This window comes from Scyliorhinus torazame, chromosome 22 (genome assembly GCF_047496885.1).
Source record: "Scyliorhinus torazame isolate Kashiwa2021f chromosome 22, sScyTor2.1, whole genome shotgun sequence".
Classification (NCBI taxonomy): Eukaryota; Metazoa; Chordata; class Chondrichthyes; order Carcharhiniformes; family Scyliorhinidae; genus Scyliorhinus; species Scyliorhinus torazame.
The window spans coordinates 44,241,744-44,269,457 of record NC_092728.1 but is presented as its reverse complement, the minus strand read 5'-3'; the positions used below and the strand labels follow the sequence as shown (position 1 = coordinate 44,269,457).

General features: G+C 48.5%; 1 protein-coding gene across 4 annotated transcripts in view; it reads left to right on the top strand.

Moving 5' to 3' along the window:
* LOC140399050 (uncharacterized) overlaps positions 1 to 27,714 on the top strand; it is a 765,316-nt gene that overhangs the window by 84,273 nt on the left and 653,329 nt on the right. For all 4 annotated transcript variants that reach the window (XM_072488134.1, XM_072488132.1, XM_072488133.1 and 1 more), the window contains exon 7: positions 2,339 to 2,490. In XM_072488134.1, coding sequence (XP_072344235.1) covers positions 2,339 to 2,490 — 152 coding nt within the window. The remainder of the gene's footprint in view (positions 1 to 2,338; positions 2,491 to 27,714) is intronic.

The following is a 27,714-nucleotide window of genomic DNA, read 5'->3' as shown; positions in this document are numbered from 1 at the left end:
TCTAACCGCTCGGTATTACACCTCACCCAGTCTAACCGCTCGGGATTACACCTCACTCAGTCTAACCGCTCGGTATTACGCCTCACCCAGTCTAACCGCTCGGTATTACATCTCACTCAGTCTCACCACTCGGTATTACACCTCACCCAGTCTAACCGCTCGGTATTACACCTCACCCAGTCTAACCGCTCGGGATTACACCTCACTCAGTCTAACCGCTCGGTATTACACCTCACCCAGTCTAACCGCTCGGTATTACACCTCACCCAGTCTAACCGCTCGGTATTACACCTCACCCAGTCGAACCGCTCGGTAATACACCTCACTCAGTCTAACCGCTCGGTATTACACCTCACTCAGTCTAACCGCTTGGTATTACGCCTCACTCACTCTAACCGCTCGGCATTACACCTCACCCAGTCTAACCGCTCGGTATTACGCCTCACCCAGTCTAACTGCTCGGTATTACATCTCACTCAGTCTCACCGCTCGGTATTACACCTCACCCAGTCTAACCGCTCGGTACTACACCTCACTCAGTCTAACCGCTCGGCATTACACCTCACTCAGTCTCACCGCTCGGCATTACACCTCACCCAGCCTAACCCCTCGGGATTACACCTCACCCAGTCTAACCGCTCGGTATTACACCTCACCCAGTCTAACCGCTCGGTATTACACCTCACTCAGTCTAACCGCTCGGGATTACACCTCACCCAGTCTAACCGCTCGGTATTACGCCTCACCCAGTCTAACCGCTCGGTATTACGCCTCACTCACTCTAACCGCTCGGTATTACACCTCACCCAGTCTAACCGCTCGGTATTACACCTCACTCAGTCTAACCGCTCGGTATTACACCTCACCCAGTCTAACCGCTCGGTATTACACCTCACTCAGTCTAACCGCTCGGTATTACACCTCACCTACTTTACACGCACAGTATTACACCTCACCCAGTCGAATCGCTCGGTATTGCACCTCACTTAGCCTAACCACTCGATATTACACCTCACCAACTTTACACGCTCAGCATTACACTTCACCCATTCTACAGGCTCGGTATTACACCTCACTCAGTCTAACCGCTCGGTATTACACCTCACCCAGTCTAACCGCTCGGTATTACACCTCACCCAGTCTAACCGCTCGGTATTACACCTCACCTACTTTACACGCACAGTATTACACCTCACCCAGTCGAATCGCTCGGTATTGCACCTCACTTAGTCTAACCACTCGATATTACACCTCACCAACTTTACATGCTCGGCATTACACTTCACCCATTCTACAGGCTCGGTATTACACCTCACTCAGTCTAACCGCTCGGTATTACACCTCACCCAGTCTAACCACTCGGTATTACACCTCACCCAGTCTAACTGCTCGGCATTACACCTCACCCAGTCTAACCGCTCGGCATTACACCTCACCCAGTCTAACCGCTCGGCATTACACCTCACCCAGTCTAACTGCTCGGTATTACACCTCACTCAGTCTAACCGCTCGGTATTACACCTCACCCAGTCTAACTGCTCGGTATTACACCTCACTCAGTCTAACCGCTCGGTATTACACCTCACCCAGTCTAACCGCTCGGTATTACACCTCACTCAGTCTAACCGCTCGGTATTACACCTCACTCAGTCTAACCGCTCGGTATTACACCTCTCTCAGTCTAACCGCTCGGTATTACACCTCATCCAGTCTAACCGCTCGGTATTACACCTCACTCAGTCTAACCGCTCGGTATTACACCTCACTCAGTCTAACCGCTCGGTATTACACCTCTCTCAGTCTAACCGCTCGGTATTACACCTCATCCAGTCTAACCGCTCGATATTACACCTCAAGCAGTCAAATCACACTGTATTATGCTCCAGTTCCAGACAGCACTGAATTCTGCTTCGCTTGTTTCTGTGCTACCTTCTTGTTTTGAGGGACAGTAACAGAATATTATTGTTCAGAGAACCAGATTAATTCTTCAGACATACTTTTCCACAGCTCAGCTCAGTGTCTGGAGAAATTTAAATTCAAATAAATAATTGGAGTCTCAAATGAAATACTCGTTGCATTAATAATAACAATGAAACTGATGGATTGTCGTAGAAATGCATCTGCTTCATTAATGCCCTTCAAGAAATGTAGTCTGACTACCTGTCACTCCAAACCTACAGAAATGTGATACAAAGGTTGCTGCCCTCTGAAATGGTGTACCAAGCCACTCCGTTTCCAGGGTTCGAATGCTACCTCGTCCAAGAACCAAATACAAAATATATTCTATTGCTTATATTTGTGGAGAGTTGTATAAGAGTTTATCTGGGTTGTGTTACAGAGCTGTGCATGTCTGGCTGAAGCACATATGATAGCTGGCCAGCCAGAAGAAGCCATCCGGTACTACCTCCAGCTTCTAGCAATCTTGGAACAGAGCGACCAGGAATCCCGGGGCCACCACTCCGGATATGAGAGGCAGTTGTTATCCATCAGGTACACAAAAGTTTGAAATGGATAGAATGAATACTGCACCATCATCTTGCTGTGAGCTAATTATACAAATAGGCTATGATTGGAGGAGACTCCACACAAAATGTTCTTATGAATCATTTAGATCCACTGCCACAGAGCTTTGGGATAAATATTGCAGAGTAACAAGACTGCTACACTAGGATAGTGTTACCCCAAAAATGTGTGCTGTTCCCATTGAAAGTGGAAGGCAGAGAAGCCATAGTCAAAAATCAAAAAGGGCGACAGTACAAGGTACAGTGACTGAGGGGAGCTCAGTGAATAGGACCAGGAATACTAAAAGAAATAAAACGGGAAGCGAAAACATTAATGGTAAGCGACGCGGCAGGTTGTTACAGGAAGATATGGGTTCGACGACAAGGAAAATTAGGAGAAAGGTTAAGAGGAAATATAACTTAGGAGAGGGTACTGATCGAGGTGTTAAGATTCAGAACAGAGGTAAAAAAGCCAACATAAGTGTACTTTACCTGAATGCTCGTAGTATTCGGAATAAGGTAAATGAATTGATGGCACAAATCATGGTGAATGACTATGATTTAGTGGCCATTACTGAAACATGGTTAAAGGATGGTCACGACTGGGAGTTAAATATCCGAGGGTATCAAACTTTTCGGAAGGACAGAGTGGATGGTAAGGGACATCCGGGCAACAGTAAGGGATGACATCGGTGCTATGGAGGATAAGGTTGAATCCATTTGGGTGGAAATCAGGAATAGTAAGGCGAAAAGGTCACTGATAGGAGTAATCTATAGGCCACCAAATAGTAACATTATGGTGGGGCAGGCAATAAACAAAGAAATAACAGATGCATGTAGAAATGGTACAGCAGTTATCATGGGGGATTTTAATCTACATGTTGATTGGTTTAACCAGGTCGGTCAAGGCAGCCTTGAGGAGGAGTTTATAGAATGTATCCGCGATAGTTTCCTAGAACAGTATGTAATGGAACCTACGAGGGAACAAGCGGTCCTAGATCTGGTCCTGTGTAATGAGACAGGATTGATTCAGGATCTCATAGTTAGGGATCCTCTCGGAAGGAGCGATCACAATATGGTGGAATTTAAAATACAGATGGAGGGTGAGAAGGTAAAATCAAGCACTAGTGTTTTGTGCTGAAACAAAGGAGATTACAATGGGATGAGAGAAGAACTAGCTAAGGTAGACTGGGACCAAAGACTTTATGGTGAAACAGTTGAGGAACAGTGGAGAACCTTCCAAGTGATTTCTCACAGTGCTCAGCAAAGGTTTATACCAACAAAAAGGAAGGACGGTAAAAAGAGGGAAAATCGACCGTGGATATCTAAGGAAATAAGGGAGAGTATCAAATTGAAGGAAAAAACATACAAAGTAGCAAAGATTAGTGGGAGGCTAGAGGACTAGGAAATCTATAGGGGGCAACAGAAAGCTATTAAAAAAGCTATAAAGAAGAGTAAGATAAATTATGAGAGTAAACTTGCACAGAATATAAAAACAGATAGTAAAAGTTTCTACAAATACATAAAACAAAAAAGAGTGGCTAAGGTAAATATTGGTCCTTTAGAGGATGAGAAGGGAGATTTAATAATGGGAGATGAGGAAATGGCTGAGGAACTGAACAGGTTTTTTGGGTCGGTCTTCACAGTGGAAGACACAAATAACATGCCAGTGACTGATGGAAATGAGGCTATGACAGGTGAGGACCTTGAGAGGATTGTTACCACCAAGGAGGTAGTGATGGGCAAGCTAATGGGGATAAAGGTAGACAAGTCTCCTGGACCTGATGGAATGCATCCCAGAGTGCTAAAAGAGATGGCTAGGGAAATTGCAAATGCACTAGTGATAATTTACCAAAATTCACTAGACTCTGGGGTGGTCCCGGCGGATTGGAAATTAGCAAACGTGACACCACTGTTTAAAAAAGGAGGTAGGCAGAAAGCGGGTAATTATAGGCCAGTGAACTTAACTTCGGTAGTAGGGAAGATGCTGGAATCTATCATCAAGGAAGAAATAGCGAGGCATCTGGATGGAAATTGTCTCATTGGACAGACGCAGCATGGGTTCATAAAGGGCAGGTCGTGCCTAACTAATTTAGTGGAATTTTTTGAGGACATTAACAGTGCGGTAGATACCGGGGAGCCAATGGATGTGGTATATCTGGATTTCCAGAAAGCCTTTGACAAGGTGCCACACAAAAGGTTGTTGCATAAGATAAAGATGCATGGCATTAAGGGGAAAGTAGTAGCATGGATAGAGGATTGGTTAATTAATAGAAAGCAAAGAGTGGGGATTAATGGGTGTTTCTCTGGTTGGCAATCAGTAGCTAGTGGTGTCCCTCAGGGATCAGTGTTGGGCCCACAACTGTTCACAATTTACATAGATGATTTGGAGTTGGGGACCAAGGGCAATGTGTCCAAGTTTGCAGACGACCCTAAGATAAGTGGTAAAGCAAAAAGTGCAGAGGATACTGGAAGTCTGCAGAGGGATTGGGATAGGCTAAGTGAATGGGCTAGTATCTGGCAGATGGAATACAATGTTGACAAATGTGAGGTTATCCATTTTGGTAGGAATAACAGCAAAAGGGATTATTATTTAAATGATAAAATATTAAAACATGCTGCTGTGCAGAGAGACCTGGGTGTGCTAGTGCATGAGTCGCAAAAAGTTGGTTTTCAGGTGCAACAGGTGATTAAGAAGGCAAATGGAATTTTGTCCTTCATTGCTAGAGGGATGGAGTTTAAGACTAGGGAGGTTCTGCTGCAATTGTATAAGATGTTAGTGAGGCCACACCTGGAGTATTGTGTTCAGTTTTGGTCTCCTTACTTGAGAAAGGACGTACTGGCACTGGACGGTGTGCAGAGGAGATTCACTAGGTTAATCCCAGAGCTGAAGGGGTTGGATTACGAGGAGAGGTTGAGTAGACTGGGACTCTACTTGTTGGAATTTAGAAGGATGAGGGGGGATCTTATAGAAACATATAAGATTATGAAGGGAATCGATAGGATAGATGCGGGCAGGTTGTTTCCACTGGCGGGTGAAAGCAGAACTAAGGGGCATAGCCTCAAAATAAGGGGAAGTAGATTTAGGACTGAGTTTAGGAGGAACTTCTTCACCCAAAGGGTTGTGAATCTATGGAATTCCTTGCCCAGTGAAGCCGTAAAGGCTCCTTCATTAAATGTTTTTAAGATAAAGATAGATAGTTTTTTGAAGAATACAGGGATTAAGGGTTATGGTGTTCGGGCCGGAAAGTGGAGCTGAGTCCACAAAAGATCAGCCATGATCTCATTGAATGGCGGAGCAGGCTCGAGGGGCCAGATGGCCTACTCCTGCTCCTAGTTCTTATGTTCTTATGACACAGTGTGTGCTGTTCCCACTGACACAGTGTGTGCTGTTCCCACTGACACAGTGTGTGTTGTTCCCACTGACACAGTGTGTGTGCTGTTCCCATTGATACAGTGTGTGCTGTTCCCATTGACACAGTATGTGTGCTGTTCCCATTTACACAGTGCGTGCTGTTCCCATTGACACATTGTGTGTGCTATTCCCACTGACACAGTGTGTGCTGTTCCCATTGACACAGTGTGTGCTGTTCCCATTGACACAGTGTGTGTGCTGTTCCCACTGACACAGTGTGTGCTGTTCCCACTGACACAGTGTGTGCTGTTCCCACTGACACAGTGTGTGTGCTGTTCCCATTGATACAGTGTGTGCTGTTCACATTGACACTGTGTGTGCTGTTCACACTGACACAGTGTGTGCTGTTCTCACTGACACAGTGTGTGCTGTTCCCATTGATACAGTGTGTGCTGTTCACATTGACAGAGTGTGTGCTGTTCCCATTGATACAGTGTGTGCTGTTCACATTGACGCAGTGTGTCCTGTTCCCATTGACACAGTGTGTGCTGTTCCCTTTGACACAGTGCGTGCTGTTCACATTGACACAGTGTGTGCTGTTCACATTGACACAGTGAGTGCTGTTCCCAGTGACACAGTGTGTGCTGTTCCCATTGACACAGTGTGTGTGCTGTTCCCATTGACACAGTGTGTGTGCTGTTCCCACTGACACAGTGTGTGTGCTGTTCCCATTGACACGGTGTGTGCTGTTCCCACTGACACAGTGTGTGCTGTTCCCACTGACACAGTGTGTGCTGTTCACATTGACAGAGTGTGTGCTGTTCCCATTGACACTGTGTGTGCTGTTCCCATTGACTCTCTGTGCTGTTCCCATTGACACAGTGTGTGTGCTGTTCCCATTGATACAGTGTGTGCTGTTCACATTGACACAGTGTGTGCTGTTCTCACTGACACAGTACGAAGTCTTACAACACCAGGTTAAAGTCCAACAGGTTTGTTTCGATGTCACTAGCTTTCGGAGCGCTGCGAACCTGAGGAAGGAGCAGCGCTCCGAAAGCTAGTGACATTGAAACAAACCTGTTGGACTTTAACCTGGTGTTGTAAGACTTCGTACTGTGCTCACCCCAGTCCAACGCCGACATCTCCACATCATGGCTCACTGACACAGTGTGTGCTGTTCTCACTGACACAGTGTGTGCTGTTCTCACTGACACAGTGTGTGCTGTTCTCACTGACACAGTGTGTGTGCTGTTCCCATTGATACAGTGTGTGCTGTTCCCATTGACACAGTGTGTGCTGTTCACATTGACAGAGTGTGTGCTGTTCCCATTCACACAGTGTGTGCTGTTCCCATTGACTCTCTGTACTGTTCCCATTGACACAGTGTGTGCTGTTCCCATTGACACAGTGTGTGTGCTGTTCCCATTGACACAGTGTGTGTGCTGTTCCCACTGACACAGTGTGTGCTGTTCCCACTGACACAGTGTGTGTGCTGTTCCCATTGAGACAGTGTGTGCTGTTCACATTGACACAGTGTGTGCTGTTCTCACTGACAGTGTGTGCTGTTCACATTGACACAGTGTGTGCTGTTCCCATTGACACAGTGTGTGCTGTTCACATTGACAGAGTGTGTGCTGTTCCCATTGACTCTCTGTGCTGTTCCCATTGACTCAGTGTGTGTGCTGTTCCCATTGACACAGTGTGTGCTGTTCCCATTGACACAGTGTGTGCTGTTCCCATTGACACAGTGAGTGCTGTTCCCATTTACACAGTATATGCTGTTCCCATTGACACAGTGTGTGCTGTTCCCATTGACACAGCGCGTGCTGGTCCCATTCACACAGTGTGTGCTGTTCCCATTGACTCTCTGTACTGTTCCCATTGACACAGTGTGTGTGCTGTTCCCATTGACACAGTGTGTGTGCTGTTCCCATTCACACAGTGTGTGCTGTTCCCATTGACACAGTGTGTGCTGTTCCCATTGACACAGTGAGTGCTGTTCCCATTTACACAGTATATGCTGTTCCCATTGACACAGTGTGTGCTGTTCCCATTGACACAGCGCGTGCTGGTCCCATTCACACAGTGTGTGCTGTTCCCATTGACTCTCTGTACTGTTCCCATTGACACAGTGTGTGTGCTGTTCCCATTGACACAGTGTGTGCTGTTCCCATTGACACAGTGTGTGCTGTTCCCATTGACACAGTGTGTGCTGATCCCATTGACACAGTGCGTGCTGTTCCCATTGACACAGTGTGTGCTGTTCCCACTGACACAGTGTGTGCTGTTCCCATTGACACAGTGCGTGCTGTTCACATTGACACAGTCTGTGCTGGTCCCATTGACACATTGTGTGCTGTTCACATTGACACAGTGTGTGCTGTTCCCTTTGACATAGTGTGTGCTGTTCCCATTGACACAGTGTGTGCTGTTCCCATTGACAGAGTGTGTGCTGTTCCCATTGACAAAGTGTGTGCTGTTCCCATTGACACAGTGTGTGCTGTTCCCTTTGACACAGTGTGCGCTGTTCCCTTTGACACAGTGTGTGCTGTTCCCATTGACACAGTGTGTGCTGTTCACATTGACACAGTGTGTGCTGTTCCCATTGACACAGTGTTTGCTGTTCCCACTGACACAGTGCGTGCTGTTCACATTGACACAGTGTGAGCTGTTCCCATTGACACAGTGTGTGTGCTGTTCCCATTGACACAGTGCGTGCTGTTCACATTGACACAGTGTGTGCTGTTCCCATTGACACAGTGTGTGCTGTTCCCATTGACACAGTGTGTGCTGTTCCCATTGACACAGTTTGTGCTGTTCCCATTGACACAGTGTGTGCTGTTCCCATTGACACAGTGTGTGTGCTGTTCCCACTTACACAGTGTGTGCTGTTCCCACTGACACAGTGTGTGCTGTTCCCACTGACACAGTGTGTGCTGTTCCCACTGACACAGTGTGTGCTGTTCCCACTGACACAGTGTGTGCTGTTCACATTGACAGAGTGTGTGCTGTTCCCATTGACACTGTGTGTGCTGTTCCCATAGACTCTCTGTGCTGTTCCCATTGACACAGTGTGTGTGCTGTTCCCATTGATACAGTGTGTGCTGTTCACATTGACACAGTGTGTGCTGTTCTCACTGACACAGCACGAAGTCTTACAACACCAGGTTAAAGTCCAACAGGTTTGTTTCGATGTCACTAGCTTTCGGAGCGCTGCTCCTTCCTCAGGTTCACCTGAGGAAGGAGCAGCGCTCCGAAAGCTAGTGACATTGAAACAAACCTGTTGGACTTTAACCTGGTGTTGTAAGACTTCGTACTGTGCTCACCCCAGTCCAACACCTGCATCTCCACATCATGGCTCACTGACACAGTGTGTGCTGTTCTCACTGACACAGTGTGTGCTGTTCTCACTGACACAATGTGTGCTGTTCTCACTGACACAGTGTGTGTGCTGTTCCCATTGATACAGTGTGTGCTGTTCCCATTGACACAGTGTGTGCTGTTCACATTGACTCTCTGTACTGTTCCCATTGACACCGTGTGTGTGCTGTTCCCATTGACACAGTGTGTGCTGTTCCCATTGACACAGTGTGTGTGCTGTTCCCATTGACACAGTGTGTGTGCTGTTCCCACTGACACAGTGTGTGCTGTTCCCACTCACACAGTGTGTGTGCTGTTCCCATTGATACAGTGTGTGCTGTTCACATTGACACAGTGTGTGCTGTTCTCACTGACACAGTGTGTGTGCTGTTCCCATTGATACAGTGTGTGCTGTTCCCATTGACACAGCGCGTGCTGGTCCCATTGATACAGTGTGTTGTTCCCATTGGCACAGTGTGTGCTGTTCCCATTGACACAGAGTGTGCTGTTCCCTTTGACACAGTGTGTGCTGTTCACATTGACACAGTGCGTGCTGTTCCCATTGACACAGTGCGTGCTGTTCCCATTGACACAGTGTGTGTGGTGTTCCCATTGACACAGTGTGTGTGCTGTTCCCATTGACACAGTGCGTGCTGTTCCCATTGACACAGTGTGTGCTGTTCCCATTGACACAGTGTTTGCTGTTCCCATTGACACAATGTGTGCTGTTCCCATTGACACAGTGTGTGCTGTTCCCATTGAAACAGAGTGTGCTGTTCCCATTGACACAGTGTGTGCTGTTCACATTGAGACAGTGCGTGCTGTTCCCATTGACACAGTGTGTGCTGTTCCTATTGACACAGTGTGTGTGCTGTTCCCATTGACACAGTGTGTGCTGTTCCCACTGACACAGTGTGTGCTGTTCCCATTGACACAGTGTGTGCTGTTCCCATTGACTCTCTGTGCTGTTCCCATTGACACAGTGTGTGTGCTGTTCCCATTGATACAGTGTGTGCTGTTCACATTGACACAGTGTGTGCTGTTCTCACTGACACAGTACGAAGTCTTACAACACCAGGTTAAAGTCCAACAGGTTTGTTTCGATGTCACTAGCTTTCGGAGCGCTGCTCCTTCCTCAGGTTCACCTGAGGAAGGAGCAGCGCTCCGAAAGCTAGTGACATTGAAACAAACCTGTTGGACTTTAACCTGGTGTTGTAAGACTTCGTACTGTGCTCACCCCAGTCCAACGCCTGCATCTCCACATCATGGCTCACTGACACAGTGTGTGCTGTTCTCACTGACACAGTGTGTGCTGTTCTCACTGACACAATGTGTGCTGTTCTCACTGACACAGTGTGTGTGCTGTTCCCATTGATACAGTGTGTGCTGTTCCCATTGACACAGTGTGTGCTGTTCACATTGACTCTCTGTACTGTTCCCATTGACACCGTGTGTGTGCTGTTCCCATTGACACAGTGTGTGCTGTTCCCATTGACACAGTGTGTGTGCTGTTCCCATTGACACAGTGTGTGTGCTGTTCCCACTGACACAGTGTGTGCTGTTCCCACTCACACAGTGTGTGTGCTGTTCCCATTGATACAGTGTGTGCTGTTCACATTGACACAGTGTGTGCTGTTCTCACTGACACAGTGTGTGTGCTGTTCCCATTGATACAGTGTGTGCTGTTCCCATTGACACAGCGCGTGCTGGTCCCATTGATACAGTGTGTTGTTCCCATTGGCACAGTGTGTGCTGTTCCCATTGACACAGAGTGTGCTGTTCCCTTTGACACAGTGTGTGCTGTTCACATTGACACAGTGTGTGCTGTTCACATTGACACAGTGTGTGCTGTTCACATTGACACAGTGTGTGCTGTTCCCATTGACACAGTGTGTGCTGTTCCCATTGACACAGTGTGTGCTGTTCCCATTGACACAGAGTGTGCTGTTCCCATTGACACAGTGCGTGCTGTTCACATTGAGACATTGTGTGCTGTTCCCAGTGACACAGTGTGTGCTGTTCCCATTGACACAGTGTGTGCTGTTCCCATTGACACAGTGCGTGCTGTTCCCATTGACACAGTGTGTTGTTCCCATTGACACAGTGTGTGCTGTTCACATTGATACAGTGTGTGCTGTTCCCATTGACACAGTGTGTGCTGTTCCCATTGACACAGTGTGTACTGTTCCCATTGACACAGTGTGTGCTGTTCCCATTGACACAGTGCGTGCTGTTCCCATTGACACAGTGCGTGCTGTTCCCATTGACACAGTGTGTGTGGTGTTCCCATTGACACAGTGTGTGTGCTGTTCCCATTGACACAGTGCGTGCTGTTCCCATTGACACAGTGTGTGCTGTTCCCATTGACACAGTGTTTGCTGTTCCCATTGACACAGTGTGTGCTGTTCCCATTGAAACAGAGTGTGCTGTTCCCATTGACACAGTGTGTGCTGTTCACATTGAGACAGTGCGTGCTGTTCCCATTGACACAGTGTGTGCTGTTCCCATTGACACAGTGTGTGTGCTGTTCCCATTGACACAGTGTGTGCTGTTCCCACTGACACAGTGTGTGCTGTTCCCATTGACACAGTGTGTGCTGTTCCCATTGACTCTCTGTGCTGTTCCCATTGACACAGTGTGTGTGCTGTTCCCATTGATACAGTGTGTGCTGTTCACATTGACACAGTGTGTGCTGTTCTCACTGACACAGTACGAAGTCTTACAACACCAGGTTAAAGTCCAACAGGTTTGTTTCGATGTCACTAGCTTTCGGAGCGCTGCTCCTTCCTCAGGTTCACCTGAGGAAGGAGCAGCGCTCCGAAAGCTAGTGACATTGAAACAAACCTGTTGGACTTTAACCTGGTGTTGTAAGACTTCGTACTGTGCTCACCCCAGTCCAACGCCTGCATCTCCACATCATGGCTCACTGACACAGTGTGTGCTGTTCTCACTGACACAGTGTGTGCTGTTCTCACTGACACAATGTGTGCTGTTCTCACTGACACAGTGTGTGCTGCGCCCATTGATACAGTGTGTGCTGTTCCCATTGACACAGTGTGTGCTGTTCCCATTGACTCTCTGTACTGTTTCCATTGACACCGTGTGTGTGCTGTTCCCATTGACACAGTGTGTGCTGTTCCCATTGACACAGTGTGTGTGCTGTTCCCATTGACACAGTGTGTGTGCTGTTCCCACTGACACAGTGTGTGCTGTTCACATTGCCACAGTGTGTGCTGTTCCCACTGACACAGTGTGTGCTTTTCCCATTGACACAGTGTGTGCTGTTCACATTGAAGCAGTGTGTGCTGTTCCCACTGACACAGTGTGTGCTTTTCCCATTGACACAGTGTGTGCTGTTCCCATTGACACAGTGTGTGCTGTTCCCATTGACACAGTGTGTGCTGTTCACATTGACAGAGTGTGTGCTGTTCCCATTGACTCTCTGTGCTGTTCCCATTGACACAGTGTGTGTGCTGTTCCCATTGACACAGTGTGTGTGCTGTTCCCATTGACACAGTGTGTGTGCTGTTCCCATTGACACAGTGTGTGCTGTTCCCATTGACACAGTGTGTGCTGTTCCCATTGACACAGTGAGTGCTGTTACCATTTACACAGTATATGCTGTTCCCATTGACACAGTGTGTGCTATTCCCAGTGACACATTGTGTGCTGTTCCCATTGACACAGTGTGTGCTGTTCCCATTGACACAGTGTGTGCTGTTCCCACTGACACAGTGTGTGCTTTTCCCATTGACACAGTGTGTGCTGTTCACATTGAAGCAGTGTGTGCTGTTCCCACTGACACAGTGTGTGCTTTTCCCATTGACACAGTGTGTGCTGTTCACATTGAAGCAGTGTGTGCTGTTCCCACTGACACAGTGTGTGCTGTTCCCATTGACACAGTGTGTGCTGTTCACAGTGACACAGTGTGTGCTGTTCCCATTGACACAGTGTGTGCTGTTCACATTGACACAGTGTGTGCTGTTCCCATTGACACAGTGCGTGCTGTTCCCATTGACACAGTGTAATGCGCTCCTGATACTGCAGTGTACAGTTCTTGTAATATCAGTGTACAGTGCTCCTGAAACTGCAGGGTACAGTGCTCCTATTATCAGTGTACAGTGCTCCTGAAGCTGAGAGTACAGTGCTCCTGGTACCAGTGTACAGTGCTGCTGATACTACAGTGTATAGTGCTCCTGATACTACAGTGTACAGAGCTCCTGATACTGCTGTGTACAGTGCTCTTGATACCACAGTGTGCAGTTCTCCTGAAACCACAGTGTACAGTGCTCCTGAAACCACAGTGAGCAGTACTCCTGATACTGCAGTGTACAGTGCTCCAGATACTTCAGTGTACAGTGCGCCGGGTACCAGTGTACAGTGCTCCTGATACTGCAGTGTACAGTGCTCCTGATACCGCAGTGTACAGTGCTCCTGATAGCGCAGCGCACAGTGTTTCTGATACCCCAATGTACAGTGCTCCTGATACCGCAGTGTACAGTGTTTCTGATACTGCAGTGTACAGTGCTCCTGATACCGCAGTGCACATTGCTCCTGATACCGCACTGTACAGTGCTCCTGATACCGCACTGTACAGTGCTCCTGATACCTCAGTTTACAGTGCTCCTGATACCGCAGTGCACATTGCTCCTGATACCGCACTGTACAGTGCTCCTGATACCGCAGTGTACAGAGCTCCTGATACCTCAGTTTACAGTGCTCCTGATACCGCAGTGTACAGTGCTCCTGATACTGCAGTGTGCCGTGCCCTTAATACCATAGTGTGCAGTGCTCTGGGTACCAGTGTACAGTTCTCCTGATACCACAGTGTGCAGTGCTCCTGATACCGCAGTGTACAGTGCTCCTGATACCGCAGTGTACAGTGCTCCTGATACCGCACTGTACAGTGCTCCTGATACCGCAGTGTACAGTGCTCCTGATACCGCACTGTACAGTGCTCCTGAAATGGCAGTGTACAGTGCTCTTGGTACCGCAGTGTACAGTCTTCCTGATAGGGCGTTGTGTGCAGTGCTCCTGATACCACAGTGTGCAGTGTTTCTGGTACCACAGTGTGCAGTACTCATGATACTGCAGTGTACAGTGCTCCTGGTACCGCAGTGTACAGTGCACCTGATCCCGCAGTATACAGTGCTGATACCGCAGTGTACAGTGCTCCTGATACCGTAGTGTACAGTGTTTCTGATACCGTAATGCGCAGTGTTTCTGATACCGCAGTGTGCAGTGCTCCTGGTACCGCAGTGTTCTGTGCTCCTATACCGCAGTGTACAGTGCTCCTATACCGCAGTGTACAGTGCTCCTGATACAGCAGTGTACAGTGCCCCTGATACCACAGTGTGCAGTGCTCCTGATACCGCAGTATACAGTGCTCCTGATACCGCAGTGTGCAATGCTCCTGATATCGCAGTGTTCAGTGCTCCTGAAATGGCAGAGTACAGTGCTCCTGACACCGCAGTTTACAGTGTTTCTGATACCCCAGTGAACAGTGTTTCTGATACCCCAGTGAACAGTGCTCCTGATACCGCAGTGTAAAGTGCTCCTGATACCGCAGTGTACAGTGCTCCTGATACCGCAGTGTACTGTGCTCCTGATACCACACTGTACAGTGCTCCTGATACCGCAGTGTACAGTCTTCCTGATTGCGCGTTGTGTACAGTGCTTCTGATACCACAGTGTGCAGTGCACCTAACACTGCAGTGTACAGTGCTCCTGACACCCCAGCATGCAGTGCTCCTGATACCTCAGTGTGCAGTGCTCCTGATGCTGCAGTGTACAGTGCTCCTGATACGACAGTGTACAGTGCTCCTGAAACTGCAGAGTACAGTGCCCCTGGTACCAGTGTACAGTGCTCCTGATATTGCTGTGTACAGTGCTCCTGATAATGCAGTGTACAGTGCTCCTGGTACCAGTGTACAGTGCTCCTGATACTGCAGTGTACAGTGCTCCGGATATCAGTGTACAGTGCTCCGGATATCACTGTACAGTGCTCCTGATACCGCAGTGTAGAGTGCTCCTGATACTGCAGTGTACAATGTTTCTTATACCGCAGTGTACAGTTGTTCTGATACTAGAATGTGCAGTGCTCCTGGTACCGCAGTGTTCTGAGCTCCTGTGCAGTGTACAGTGCGCCTGATATCGCAGTGTACAGTGCTCCTGAAATAGCAGAGTAAAGTGAACCTGACACCGCAGTTTACAGTGTTTCTGATACCGCAGTGTGCAATGCTCCTGATATCGCAGTGTTCAGTGCTCCTGAAATGGCAGAGTACAGTGCTCCTGATACTGCAGTGTACAGTGCTCCTGATACCGCAGTGCACATTGCTCCTGATACCGCAGTGTACAGTGCTCCTGATAACGCAGTGCACAGTGCTCCTGATACCGCAGTGTACAGTGCTCCTGATACTGCAGTGTGCAGTGCCCTTAATACCATAGTGTGCAGTGCTCTGGGTACCAGTGTACAGTGCTCCTGATACCACAGTGTGCAGTGCTCCTGATACCGCAATGTACAATGCTCCTGATACCGCAGTGTACAGTGCTCCTGATACCGCACTGTACAGTGCTCCTAATACCGCAGTGTACAGTGCTCCTGATACCGCACTGTACAGTGCTCCTGAAATGGCAGTGTACAGTGCTCCTGATACCGCAGTGTACAGTGCTCCTGATACCGCACTGTACAGTGCTCCTGATACCGCAGTGTACAGTGCTCCTGATACCGCACTGTACAGTGCTCCTGAAATGGCAGGGTACAGTGCTCTTGATACCGCAGTGTACAGTCTTCCTGATAGGGCGTTGTGTGCAGTGCTCCTGATACCTCAGTGTACAGTGCTCCTGAAATGGCAGTGTACAGTGCTCTTGATACCGCAGTGTACAGTGTTTCTGGTACCACAGTGTACAGTGCTCCTGAAACTGCAGATTACAGTGCTCCTATTATCAGTGTACAGTGCTCCTGAAATTGCAGAGTATAGTGCTCCTGGTACCAGTGTACAGTGCTCCTGATACCGCAGTGTACAGAGCTCCTGATACTGCTGTGTACAGTGCTCCTGAAACTGCAGTGTACAGTGCTCCTGATACCGCAGTCTACAGAGCTCCTGATACTGCTGTGTACAGTGCTCCTGATACTGCAGTGTACAGTGCTCCTGAAACTGCAGTGTACAGTGCTCCTGATACCGCAGTCTACAGAGCTCCTGATACTGCTGTGTACAGTGCTCCTGATACCGCAGTGTACAGTGCTCCTGATACTGCTGTGTACAGTGCTCCTGATACTGCAGTGTACAGTGCTCCTGAAACTGCAGTGTACAGTGCTCCTGATACTGCAGTGTACAATGCTCCGGATATCAGTGTACAGTGCTCCTGACACCGCAGTGTACAGTGCTCCTGATACTGCAGTGTGCAGTGCCCTTAATGCCACAGTGTGCAGTGCTCCGGGTACCAGTGTTCAGTGCTCCTGACACCACAATGTGCAGTGCTCCTGATACTGCAGTGCCCTTAATGCCACAGTGTGCAGTGCTCCGGGTACCAGTGTACAGTGCTCCTGATACCACGATGTGCAGTGCTCCTGATACCGCAGTGTAAAGTGCTCCTGATACCGCAGTGTACAGTGCTCCTGATACCGCAGTGTACTGTGCTCCTGATACCACACTGTACAGTGCTCCTGATACCGCAGTGTACAGTCTTCCTGATTGGGCGTTGTGTACAGTGCTTCTGATACCACAGTGTGCAGTGCACCTAACACTGCAGTGTACAGTGCTCCTGATACGACAGTGTACAGTGCTCCTGAAACTGCAGAGTACAGTGCCCCTGGTACCAGTGTACAGTGCTCCTGATATTGCTGTGTACAGTGCTCCTGATACTGCAGTGTACAGTGCTCCTGGTACCAGTGTACAGTGCTCCTGATACTGCAGTGTACAGTGCTCCGGATATCAGTGTACAGTGCTCCGGACATCACTGTACAGTGCTCCTGATACCGCAGTGTAGAGTGCTCCTGATACTGCAGTGTACAATGTTTCTTATACCGCAGTGGACAGTTGTTCTGATACTAGAATGTGCAGTGCTCCTGGTACCGCAGTGTTCTGAGCTCCTGTGCAGTGTACAGTGCGCCTGATACCGCAGTGTACAGTGCTCCTGAAATAGCAGAGTAAAGTGCTCCTGACACCGCAGTTTACAGTGTTTCTGATACCCCAGTGAACAGTGCTCCTGATACCGCAGTGTACAGTGCTCCTGATACCGCAGTGTACCGTGCTCCTGATGCCACAGTGTACAGTGCTCCTGTTACCGCAATGTGCAGTGCTCCTGATACTGCAGTGCACAGTGTTCCTGATAGCGCAGTGTACAGTGTTTCTGATACCGCAGTGTGCAGTGCTCCTGATACCGCAGAGTACAGTGTTTCTGATACCGCAGTGTACAGTGCTCCTGATACCGCAGTGTGCAGTGCTCCTGGTACCGCAGTGTACAGTGTTCCGGGTACCAGTGTACAGTGCTCCGGGTACCAGTGTTATGTGCTCCTGATACTGCAGTGTACAGTTCTTGTAATATCAGTGTACAGTGCTTCTGAAACTGCAGGGTACAGTGCTCCTGGTACCAGTGTACAGTGCTGCTGATACTACAGTGTACAGTGCTCCTGATACCGCAGTGTACAGAGCTCCTGATACTGCTTTGTACAGTGCTCCTGATACCGCAGTGTACAGTGCTCCTGAAACCACAGTGTACAGTGCTCCTGAAACCACAGTGAGCAGTACTCCTGATACTGCAGTGTACAGTGCAACAGATACTTCAGTGTACAGTGCGCCGGGTACCAGTGTACTGTGCTCCTGATACTGCAGTGTACAGTGCTCCTGATACCGCAGTGTACAGTGCTCCTGATACCGCAGTGCACAGTGCTCCTGATACCGCAGTGTACAGTGCTCCTGATACTGCAGTGTGCAGTGCCCTTAATACCATAGTGTGCAGTGCTCTGGGTACCAGTGTACAGTGCTCCTGATACCACAGTGTGCAGTGCTCCTGATACCGCAGTGTACAGTGCTCCTGATACCGCAGTGTACAGTGCTCCTGATACCGCAGTGTACAGTGCTCCTGATACCTCAGTGTACAGTGCTCCTGATACCTCAGTGTACAGTGCTCCTGATACCGCAGTGTACAGTGCTCCTGATACCGCAGTGTACAGTGCTCCTGATACCATAGTGTACAGTGTTCCTAATACCACAGTGTACGGTGCTCCTGATACCGCAGTGTACAGTGCTCCTAATACCGCGGTGTACAGTGCTCCTGATACCGTAGTGTACAGTGCTCCTGAAACCGCAGTGTACTGTGCTCCTAATACCACAGCGTACAGTGATCCTGATAGCGCAGCGTACAGTGCTCCTGATACCACAGCCTGCAGTGCTCCTGATACCGCAGTGTGCAGTGCACTTGATACCAGTGTACAGTGCTCCTGATACCGCAATGTACGGTGCTCTGATACCGCAATGTACGGTGCTCCTGATACTGCAGTGTACAGTGTTTCTGATACCGCAATGTACAGTGTTTCTGATACCACAGTATACAGTGTTTCTGATACCGCAGTGTGCAGTTCTCCTGATACCGCAGTGTAAAGTGCTCCTGATACCACTGGATCTAGTGCTCCTGATACCGCAGTATACAGTGTTTCTGATACCGCAGTATACAGTGTTTCTGATACCGCAGTGTGCAGTTCTCCTGATACCGCAGTGTACAGTGTTTCTGATACTGCAGTGTACAGTGTTTCTGATACCGCAGTGTGCATTGCTCCTGATACCGCAGTGCGCATTGCACCTGATACCACAATGTACAGTGTTTCTGATACCGCAGTATACAGTGTTTCTGATACCGCAGTGTGCAGTTCTCCTGATACCGCAGTGTACAGTGTTTCTGATACCACTGGATCTAGTGCTCCTGATACCGCAGTATACAGTGTTTCTGATACCGCAGTGTGCAGTGCTCCTGATACTGCAGTGTACAGTGTTTCTGATACTGCAGTGTACAGTGTTTCTGATACCGTATTGTACAGTGTTTCTGATACCGCAGTGTGCATTGCTCCTGATACCGCAATGTACAGTGCTCCTGATACCGCAGTGTACAGTGTTTCCGATACTGCAGTGTACAGTGTTTCTGATACCGCAGCGTGCATTGCTCCTGATACCGCAGTGTACAGTGTTTCTGATACCGCAGTGTACAGTGTTTCTGATACCGCAATGTACAGTGTTTCTGATACCGCAATGTACAGTGCTCCTGATACCGCAGTGTGCAGTTCTCCTGATACCGCAGTGTACAGTGTTTCTGATACCACTGGATCTAGTGCTCCTGATACCGCAGTATACAGTGCTTCTGATACCGCAGCGTGCAGTTCTCCTGATACCGCAGTGTACAGTGTTTCTGATACTGCAGTGTACAGTGTTTCTGATACCGCAATGTACAGTGTTTCTGATACCGCTGTGTGCATTGCTCCTGATACCGCAGTGTACAGTGCTCCTGATACCGCAGTGTACAGTGTTTCTGATACTGCAGTGTACAGTGTTTCTGATACCGCAGTGTACAGTGTTTCTGATACTGCAGTTTACAGTGTTTCTGATACTGCAGTTTACAGTGTTTCTGATACCGCAGAGTACAGTGTTTCTGATACCGCAGTGTGGATTGCTCCTGATACCGCAGTGTACAGTGTTTCTGATAACGCAATGTACAGTGCTCCTGATACTGCACTGTACAGTGCTCCTGATACCGCAATGTACAGTGTTTCTGATACCGCAGTGTGCATTGCTCCTGATACCGCAACGTACAGTGCTCCTGATACTGCAGTGTACAGTGTTTCTGATACTGCAGTGTACAGTGTTTCTGATACCGCAGTGTACAGTGTTTCTGATACCGCAGTGTGCATTGCTCGTGATACCGCAGTGTACAGTGTTTCTGATACCGTAATGTACTGTGCTCCTGATACCGCAGTGTACAGTGTTTCTGATACTGCAGTTTACAGTGTTTCTGATACCGCAGTGTGCATTGCTCCTGATACCGCAGTGTACAGTGTTTCTGATACCGCAGTGTGCATTGCTCCTGATACCGCAATGTACAGTGCTCCTGATACTGCAGTGTACAGTGTTTCTGATACTGCAGTGTGCAGTTATCCTTATACTGCACTGTACAGTGCTCCTGATATCACAGTGCACTGTGCGGCTGAAACCGCAGTGCACCTGTTTCCGCAGTGCTCCCATTAATGCGGCATGCATTGTTGCCACAAACATGATGACAGGCCCAAAGCACACCACATTCTACTCTCTTGCTCCTGATACCGCAGTGTACAGTGCTCCTGATACCGCAGTGTACAGTGCTCCTGATACCGCAGTGTACAGTGCTCCTGATACCGCAGTGTACAGTGCTCCTGATACCATAGTGTACAGTGCTCCTGATACCGTAGTGTATAGCGTTCCTAATACCACAGTGTACGGTGCTCCTGATACCGCAGTGTACAGTGCTCCTAATACCGCGGCGTACAGTGATCCTGATACCGCAGCGTACAGTACTCCTGATACCACAGCGTGCAGTGCTCCTAATACCGCAGTGTGCAGTGCACCTGATACCAGTGTACAGTGTTTCTGATACCGCAATGTACAGTATTTCTGATAACGCAGTATACAGTGTTTCTGATACCGCAGTGTGCAGTTCTCCTGATACCGCAGTGTAAAGTGCTCCGGATACCACTGGATCTAGTGCTCCTGATACCGCAGTATACAGTGTTTCTGATACCGCAGTGTGCAGTTCTCCTGATACCGCAGTGTACAGTGTTTCTGATACTGCATTGTACAGTGTTTCTGATACCGCAATGTACAGTGTTTCTGATACCGCAGTGTGCATTGCTCCTGATACCGCAGTGGACAGTGTTTCTGATACCGCAGTGTGCAGTTCTCCTGATACCGCAGTGTACAGTGATTCTGATACCGCAGTGTACAGTGTTTCTGATACCGCAATGTACAGTGCTCCTGATACCGCAGTGTACAGTGCTCCTGATACCGCAGTGTACAGTGCTCCTGATACCGCAGTGTACAGTGCTCCTGATGCCATAGTGTACAGTGCTCCTAATACCACAGTGTACGGTGCTCCTGATACCTCAGTGTACAGTGCTCCTAATACCGCAATGTACGGTGCCCCTGATACCGCAATGTACGGTGCTCCTGATACCGCAGTGTACAGTGCTCCTGATACTGCAGTGTACAGTGTTTCTGCTACCGCAATGTACAGTGTTTCTGATACCGCAGTATACAGTGTTTCTGATACCGCAGTGTGCAGTTCTCCTGATACCGCAGTGTAAAGTGCTCCTGATACCACTGGATCTAGTGCTCCTGATACCGCAGTATACAGTGTTTCTGATACCGCAGTATAAAGTGCTCCTGATACCACTGGATCTAGTGCTCCTGATACCGCAGTATACAGTGTTTCTGATACCGCAGTGTGCAGTTCTCCTGATACCGCAGTGTACAGTGTTTCTGATACTGCAGTGTACAGTGTTTCTGATACCGTAATGTACAGTGTTTCTGATACCGCAGTGTGCATTGCTCCTGATACCGCAGTGTACAGTGTTTCTGATACTGCAGTGTACAGTGTTTCTGATACCGCAATGTGCAGTGCTCCTGTTACCACAGCGTGCAGTGCTCCTGATACCGCAGTGTACAGTGCTCCACATACTGCAGTGTACAGTGCTCCTGATAACATAGTGTACAGTGTTCCTAATACCACAGTGTACAGTGCTCCTGATACCTCAGTGTACAGTGCTCCTAATACCGCAATGTACGGTGCTCTGATACCGCAATGTACGGTGCTCCTGATCCCGCAGTGTACAGTGCTCCTGATACTGCAGTGTACAGTGTTTCTGCTACCGCAATGTACAGTGTTTCTGATACCGCAGTATACAGTGTTTCTGATACCGCAGTGTGCAGTTCTCCTGATACCGCAGTGTAAAGTGCTCCTGATACCACTGGATCTAGTGCTCCTGATACCGCAGTATACAGTGTTTCTGATACCGCAGTGTGCAGTTCTCCTGATACCGCAGTGTACAGTGTTTCTGATACTGCAGTGTGCAGTTCTCCTGATACCGCAGTGCACAGTGATTCTGATACTGCAGTGTACAGTGTTTCTGATACCGCAATGTACAGTGCTCCTGATACCGCAGTGTACAGTGCTCCTGATACCGCAGTGTACAGTGCTCCTGATACCGCAGTGTACAGTGCTCCTGATACCATAGTGTAGAGTGTTCCTAATACCACAGTGTACGGTGCTCCTGATACCACGGTGTACAGTGCTCCTGATACCGCAGCGTACAGTGCTCCTGAAACCGCAGCGTACTGTGCTCCAGATACCACAGCCTGCAGTGCTCCTGATACCGCAGTGTGCAGTGCACTTGATACCAGTGTACAGTGCTCCTGATACCGCAATGTACGGTGCTCTGATACCGCAATGTACGGTGCTCCTGATACTGCAGTGTACAGTGTTTCTGATACCGCAATGTACAGTGTTTCTGATACCACAGTATACAGGTTTCTGATACCGCAGTGTGCAGTTCTCCTGATACCGCAGTGTAAAGTGCTCCTGATACCACTGGATCTAGTGCTCCTGATACCGCAGTATACAGTGTTTCTGATACCGCAGTATACAGTGTTTCTGATACCGCAGTGTGCAGTTCTCCTGATACCGCAGTGTACAGTGTTTCTGATACTGCAGTGTACAGTGTTTCTGATACTGCAATGTACAGTGTTTCTGATACCGCAGTGTGCATTGCTCCTGATACCGCAGTGTGCATTGCATCTGATACCACAATGTACAGTGTTTCTGATACCGCAGTATACAGTGTTTCTGATACCGCAGTGCGCAGTGCTCCTGATACCGCAGTGTACAGTGTTTCTCATACTGAAGTGTACAGTGTTTCTGATACCGCAATGTACAGTGTTTCTGATACCGCAGTGTGCATTGCTCCTGATATCGCAATGTACAGTGCTCCTGATACCGCAGTGTACAGTGTTTCTGATACTGCAGTGTACAGTGTTTCTGATACCGCAGTGTGCATTGCTCCTGATACCGCAGTGTACAGTGTTTCTGATACCGCAGTGTACAGTGTTTCTGATACCGCAGTGTACAGTGTTTCTGATACCGCAATGTACAGTGTTTCTGATACCGCAGTGTGCAGTTCTCCTGATACCGCAGTGTACAGTGTTTCTGATACCACTGGATCTAGTGCTCCTGATACCGCAGTATACAGTGCTTCTGATACCGCAGCGTGCAGTTCTCCTGATACCGCAGTGTACAGTGTTTCTGATACTGCAGTGTACAGTGTTTCTGATACCGCAATGTACAGTGCTCCTGATACCGCAGAGTACAGTGTTTCTGATACTGCAGTGTACAGTGTTTCTGATACTGCAGTTTACAGTGTTTCTGATACCGCAGTGTACAGTGTTTCTGATAACGCAATGTACAGTGCTCCTGATACTGCACTGTCCAGTGCTCCTGATACCGCAATGTACAGTGCTCCTGATACCGCAGTGTACAGTGTTTCTGATACCGCAATGTACAGTGTTTCTGATACCGCAGTGTGCATTGCTCCTGATACCGCAATGTACAGTGCTCCTGATACTGCAGTGTACAGTGTTTCTGATACTGCAGTGTACAGTGTTTCTGATACCGCAGTGTACAGTGTTTCTGATACCGCAGTGTGCATTGCTCCTGATACCGCAGTGTACAGTGTTTACTGATACCGCAATGTACTGTGCTCCTGATACCGCAGTGTACAGTGTTTCTGATACTGCAATGTACAGTGTTTCTGATACCGCAGTGTGCATTGATCCTGATACCGCAATGTACAGTGCTCCTGATACCGCAGTGTACAGTGTTTCTGATACTGCAGTGTGCAGTTATCCTTATACTGCACTGTACAGTGTTCCTGATACCACAGTGCACTGTGCGGCTGAAACCGCAGTGCAGCTGATTCCGCAGTGCTCCCATTAATGCGGCATACATTGTTGCCACAAACATGATGACAGGCCCAAAGCACACCAGATTCTACTCTCTTGCTCCTGATACCGTAGTGTACAGTGCTCCTGATACCGCAGTGTACAGTGCTCCTGATACCGCAGTGTACAGTGCTCCTGATACCATAGTGTACAGTGTTCCTAATACCACAGTGTACGGTGCTCCTGATACCGCAGTGTACAGTGCTCCTAATACCGCGGTGTACAGTGCTCCTGATACCGTAGTGTACAGTGCTCCTGAAACCGCAGTGTACTGTGCTCCTAATACCGCAGCGTACAGTGATCCTGATACCGCAGCGTACAGTGCTCCAGATACCACAGCCTGCAGTGCTCCTGATACCGCAGTGTGCAGTGCACTTGATACCAGTGTACAGTGCTCCTGATACCGCAATGTACGGTGCTCTGATACCGCAATGTACGGTGCTCCTGATACTGCAGTGTACAGTGTTTCTGATACCGCAATGTACAGTGTTTCTGATACCACAGTATACAGTGTTTCTGATACCGCAGTGTGCAGTTCTCCTGATACCGCAGTGTAAAGTGCTCCTGATACCACTGGATCTAGTGCTCCTGATACCGCAGTATACAGTGTTTCTGATACCGCAGTATACAGTGTTTCTGATACCGCAGTGTGCAGTTCTCCTGATACCGCAGTGTACAGTGTTTCTGATACTGCAGTGTACAGTGTTTCTGATACTGCAATGTACAGTGTTTCTGATACCGCAGTGTGCATTGCTCCTGATACCGCAGTGTGCATTGCACCTGATACCACAATGTACAGTGTTTCTGATACCGCAGTATACAGTGTTTCTGATACCGCAGTGTGGAGTTCTCCCGATACCGCAGTGTACAGTGTTTCTGATACCACTGGAGCTAGTGCTCCTGATACCGCAGTATACAGTGTTTCTGATACCGCAGTGCGCAGTGCTCCTGATACCGCAGTGTACAGTGTTTCTGATACTGCAGTGTACAGTGTTACTGATACCGCAATGTACAGTGTTTCTGATACCGCAGTGTGCATTGCTCCTGATATCGCAATGTACAGTGCTCCTGATACCGCAGTGTACAGTGTTTCTGATACTGCAGTGTACAGTGTTTCTGATACCGCAGCGTGCATTGCTCCTGATACCGCAGTGTACAGTGTTTCTGCTACCGCAGTGTACAGTGTTTCTGATACCGCAATGTACAGTGTTTCTGATACCGCAGTGTGCAGTTCTCCTGATACCGCAGTGTACAGTGTTTCTGATACCACTGGATCTAGTGCTCCTGATACCGCAGTATACAGTGCTTCTGATACCGCAGCGTGCAGTTCTCCTGATACCGCAGTGTACAGTGTTTCTGATACTGCAGTGTACAGTGTTTCTGATACCGCAATGTACAGTGTTTCTGATACCGCTGTGTGCATTGCTCCTGATACCGCAGTGTACAGTGCTCCTGATACCGCAGTGTGCATTGCTCCTGATACCGCAATGTACAGTGCTCCTGATACCGCAGTGTACAGTGTTTCTGATACTGCAGTGTACAGTGTTTCTGATACTGCAGTTTACAGTGTTTCTGATACCGCAGTGTACAGTGTTTCTGATACCGCAGTGTGCATTGCTCCTGATACCGCAGTGTACAGTGTTTCTGATAACGCAATGTACAGTGCTCCTGATACTGCACTGTCCAGTGCTCCTGATACCGCAATGTACAGTGCTCCTGATACCGCAGTGTACAGTGTTTCTGATACCGCAATGTACAGTGTTTCTGATACCGCAGTGTGCATTGCTCCTGATACCGCAATGTACAGTGCTCCTGATACTGCAGTGTACAGTGTTTCTGATACTGCAGTGTACAGTGTTTCTGATACCGCAGTGTACAGTGTTTCTGATACCGCAGTGTGCATTGCTCCTGATACCGCAGTGTACAGTGTTTACTGATACCGCAATGTACTGTGCTCCTGATACCGCAGTGTACAGTGTTTCTGATACTGCAATGTACAGTGTTTCTGATACCGCAGTGTGCATTGCTCCTGATACCGCAATGTACAGTGCTCCTGATACCGCAGTGTACAGTGTTTCTGATACTGCAGTGTGCAGTTATCCTTATACTGCACTGTACAGTGTTCCTGATACCACAGTGCACTGTGCGGCTGAAACCGCGTGCACCTGATTCCGCAGTGCTCCCATTAATGCGGCATACATTGTTGCCACAAACATGATGACAGGCCCAAAGCACACCAGATTCTACTCTCTTGCTCCTGATACCGCAGTGTACAGTGCTCCTGATACCGTAGTGTACAGTGCTCCTGATACCGCAGTGTACAGTGCTCCTGATACCGCAGTGTACAGTGCTCCTGATACCGCAGTGTACAGTGCTCCTGATACCATAGTGTACAGTGTTCCTAATACCACAGTGTACGGTGCTCCTGATACCGCAGTGTACAGTGCTCCTAATACCGCGGTGTACAGTGCACCTGATACCGTAGTGTACAGTGCTCCTGAAACCGCAGTGTACTGTGCTCCTAATACCGCAGCGTACAGTGATCCTGATACCGCAGCGTACAGTGCTCCAGATACCACAGCCTGCAGTGCTCCTGATACCGCAGTGTGCAGTGCACTTGATACCAGTGTACAGTGCTCCTGATACCGCAATGTACGGTGCTCTGATACCGCAATGTACGGTGCTCCTGATACTGCAGTGTACAGTGTTTCTGATACCGCAATGTACAGTGTTTCTGATACCACAGTATACAGTGTTTCTGATACCGCAGTGTGCAGTTCTCCTGATACCGCAGTGTAAAGTGCTCCTGATACCACTGGATCTAGTGCTCCTGATACCGAAGTATACAGTGTTTCTGATACCGCAGTATACAGTGTTTCTGATACCGCAGTGTGCAGTTCTCCTGATACCGCAGTGTACAGTGTTTCTGATACTGCAGTGTACAGTGTTTCTGATACTGCAATGTACAGTGTTTCTGATACCGCAGTGTGCATTGCTCCTGATACCGCAGTGTGCATTGCACCTGATACCACAATGTACAGTGTTTCTGATACCGCAGTATACAGTGTTTCTGATACAGCAGTGTGGAGTTCTCCCGATACAGCAGTGTACAGTGTTTCTGATACCACTGGATCTAGTGCTCCTGATACCGCAGTATACAGTGTTTCTGATACCGCAGTGCGCAGTGCTCCTGATACCGCAGTGTACAGTGTTTCTGATACTGCAGTGTACAGTGTTTCTGATACCGCAATGTACAGTGTTTCTGATACCGCAGTGTGCATTGCTCCTGATATCGCAATGTACAGTGTTTCTGATACCGCAGTGTGCAGTTCTCCTGATACCGCAGTGTACAGTGTTTCTGATACCACTGGATCTAGTGCTCCTGATACCACAGTATACAGTGCTTCTGATACCGCAGCGTGCAGTTCTCCTGATACCGCAGTGTACAGTGTTTCTGATACTGCAGTGTACAGTGTTTCTGATA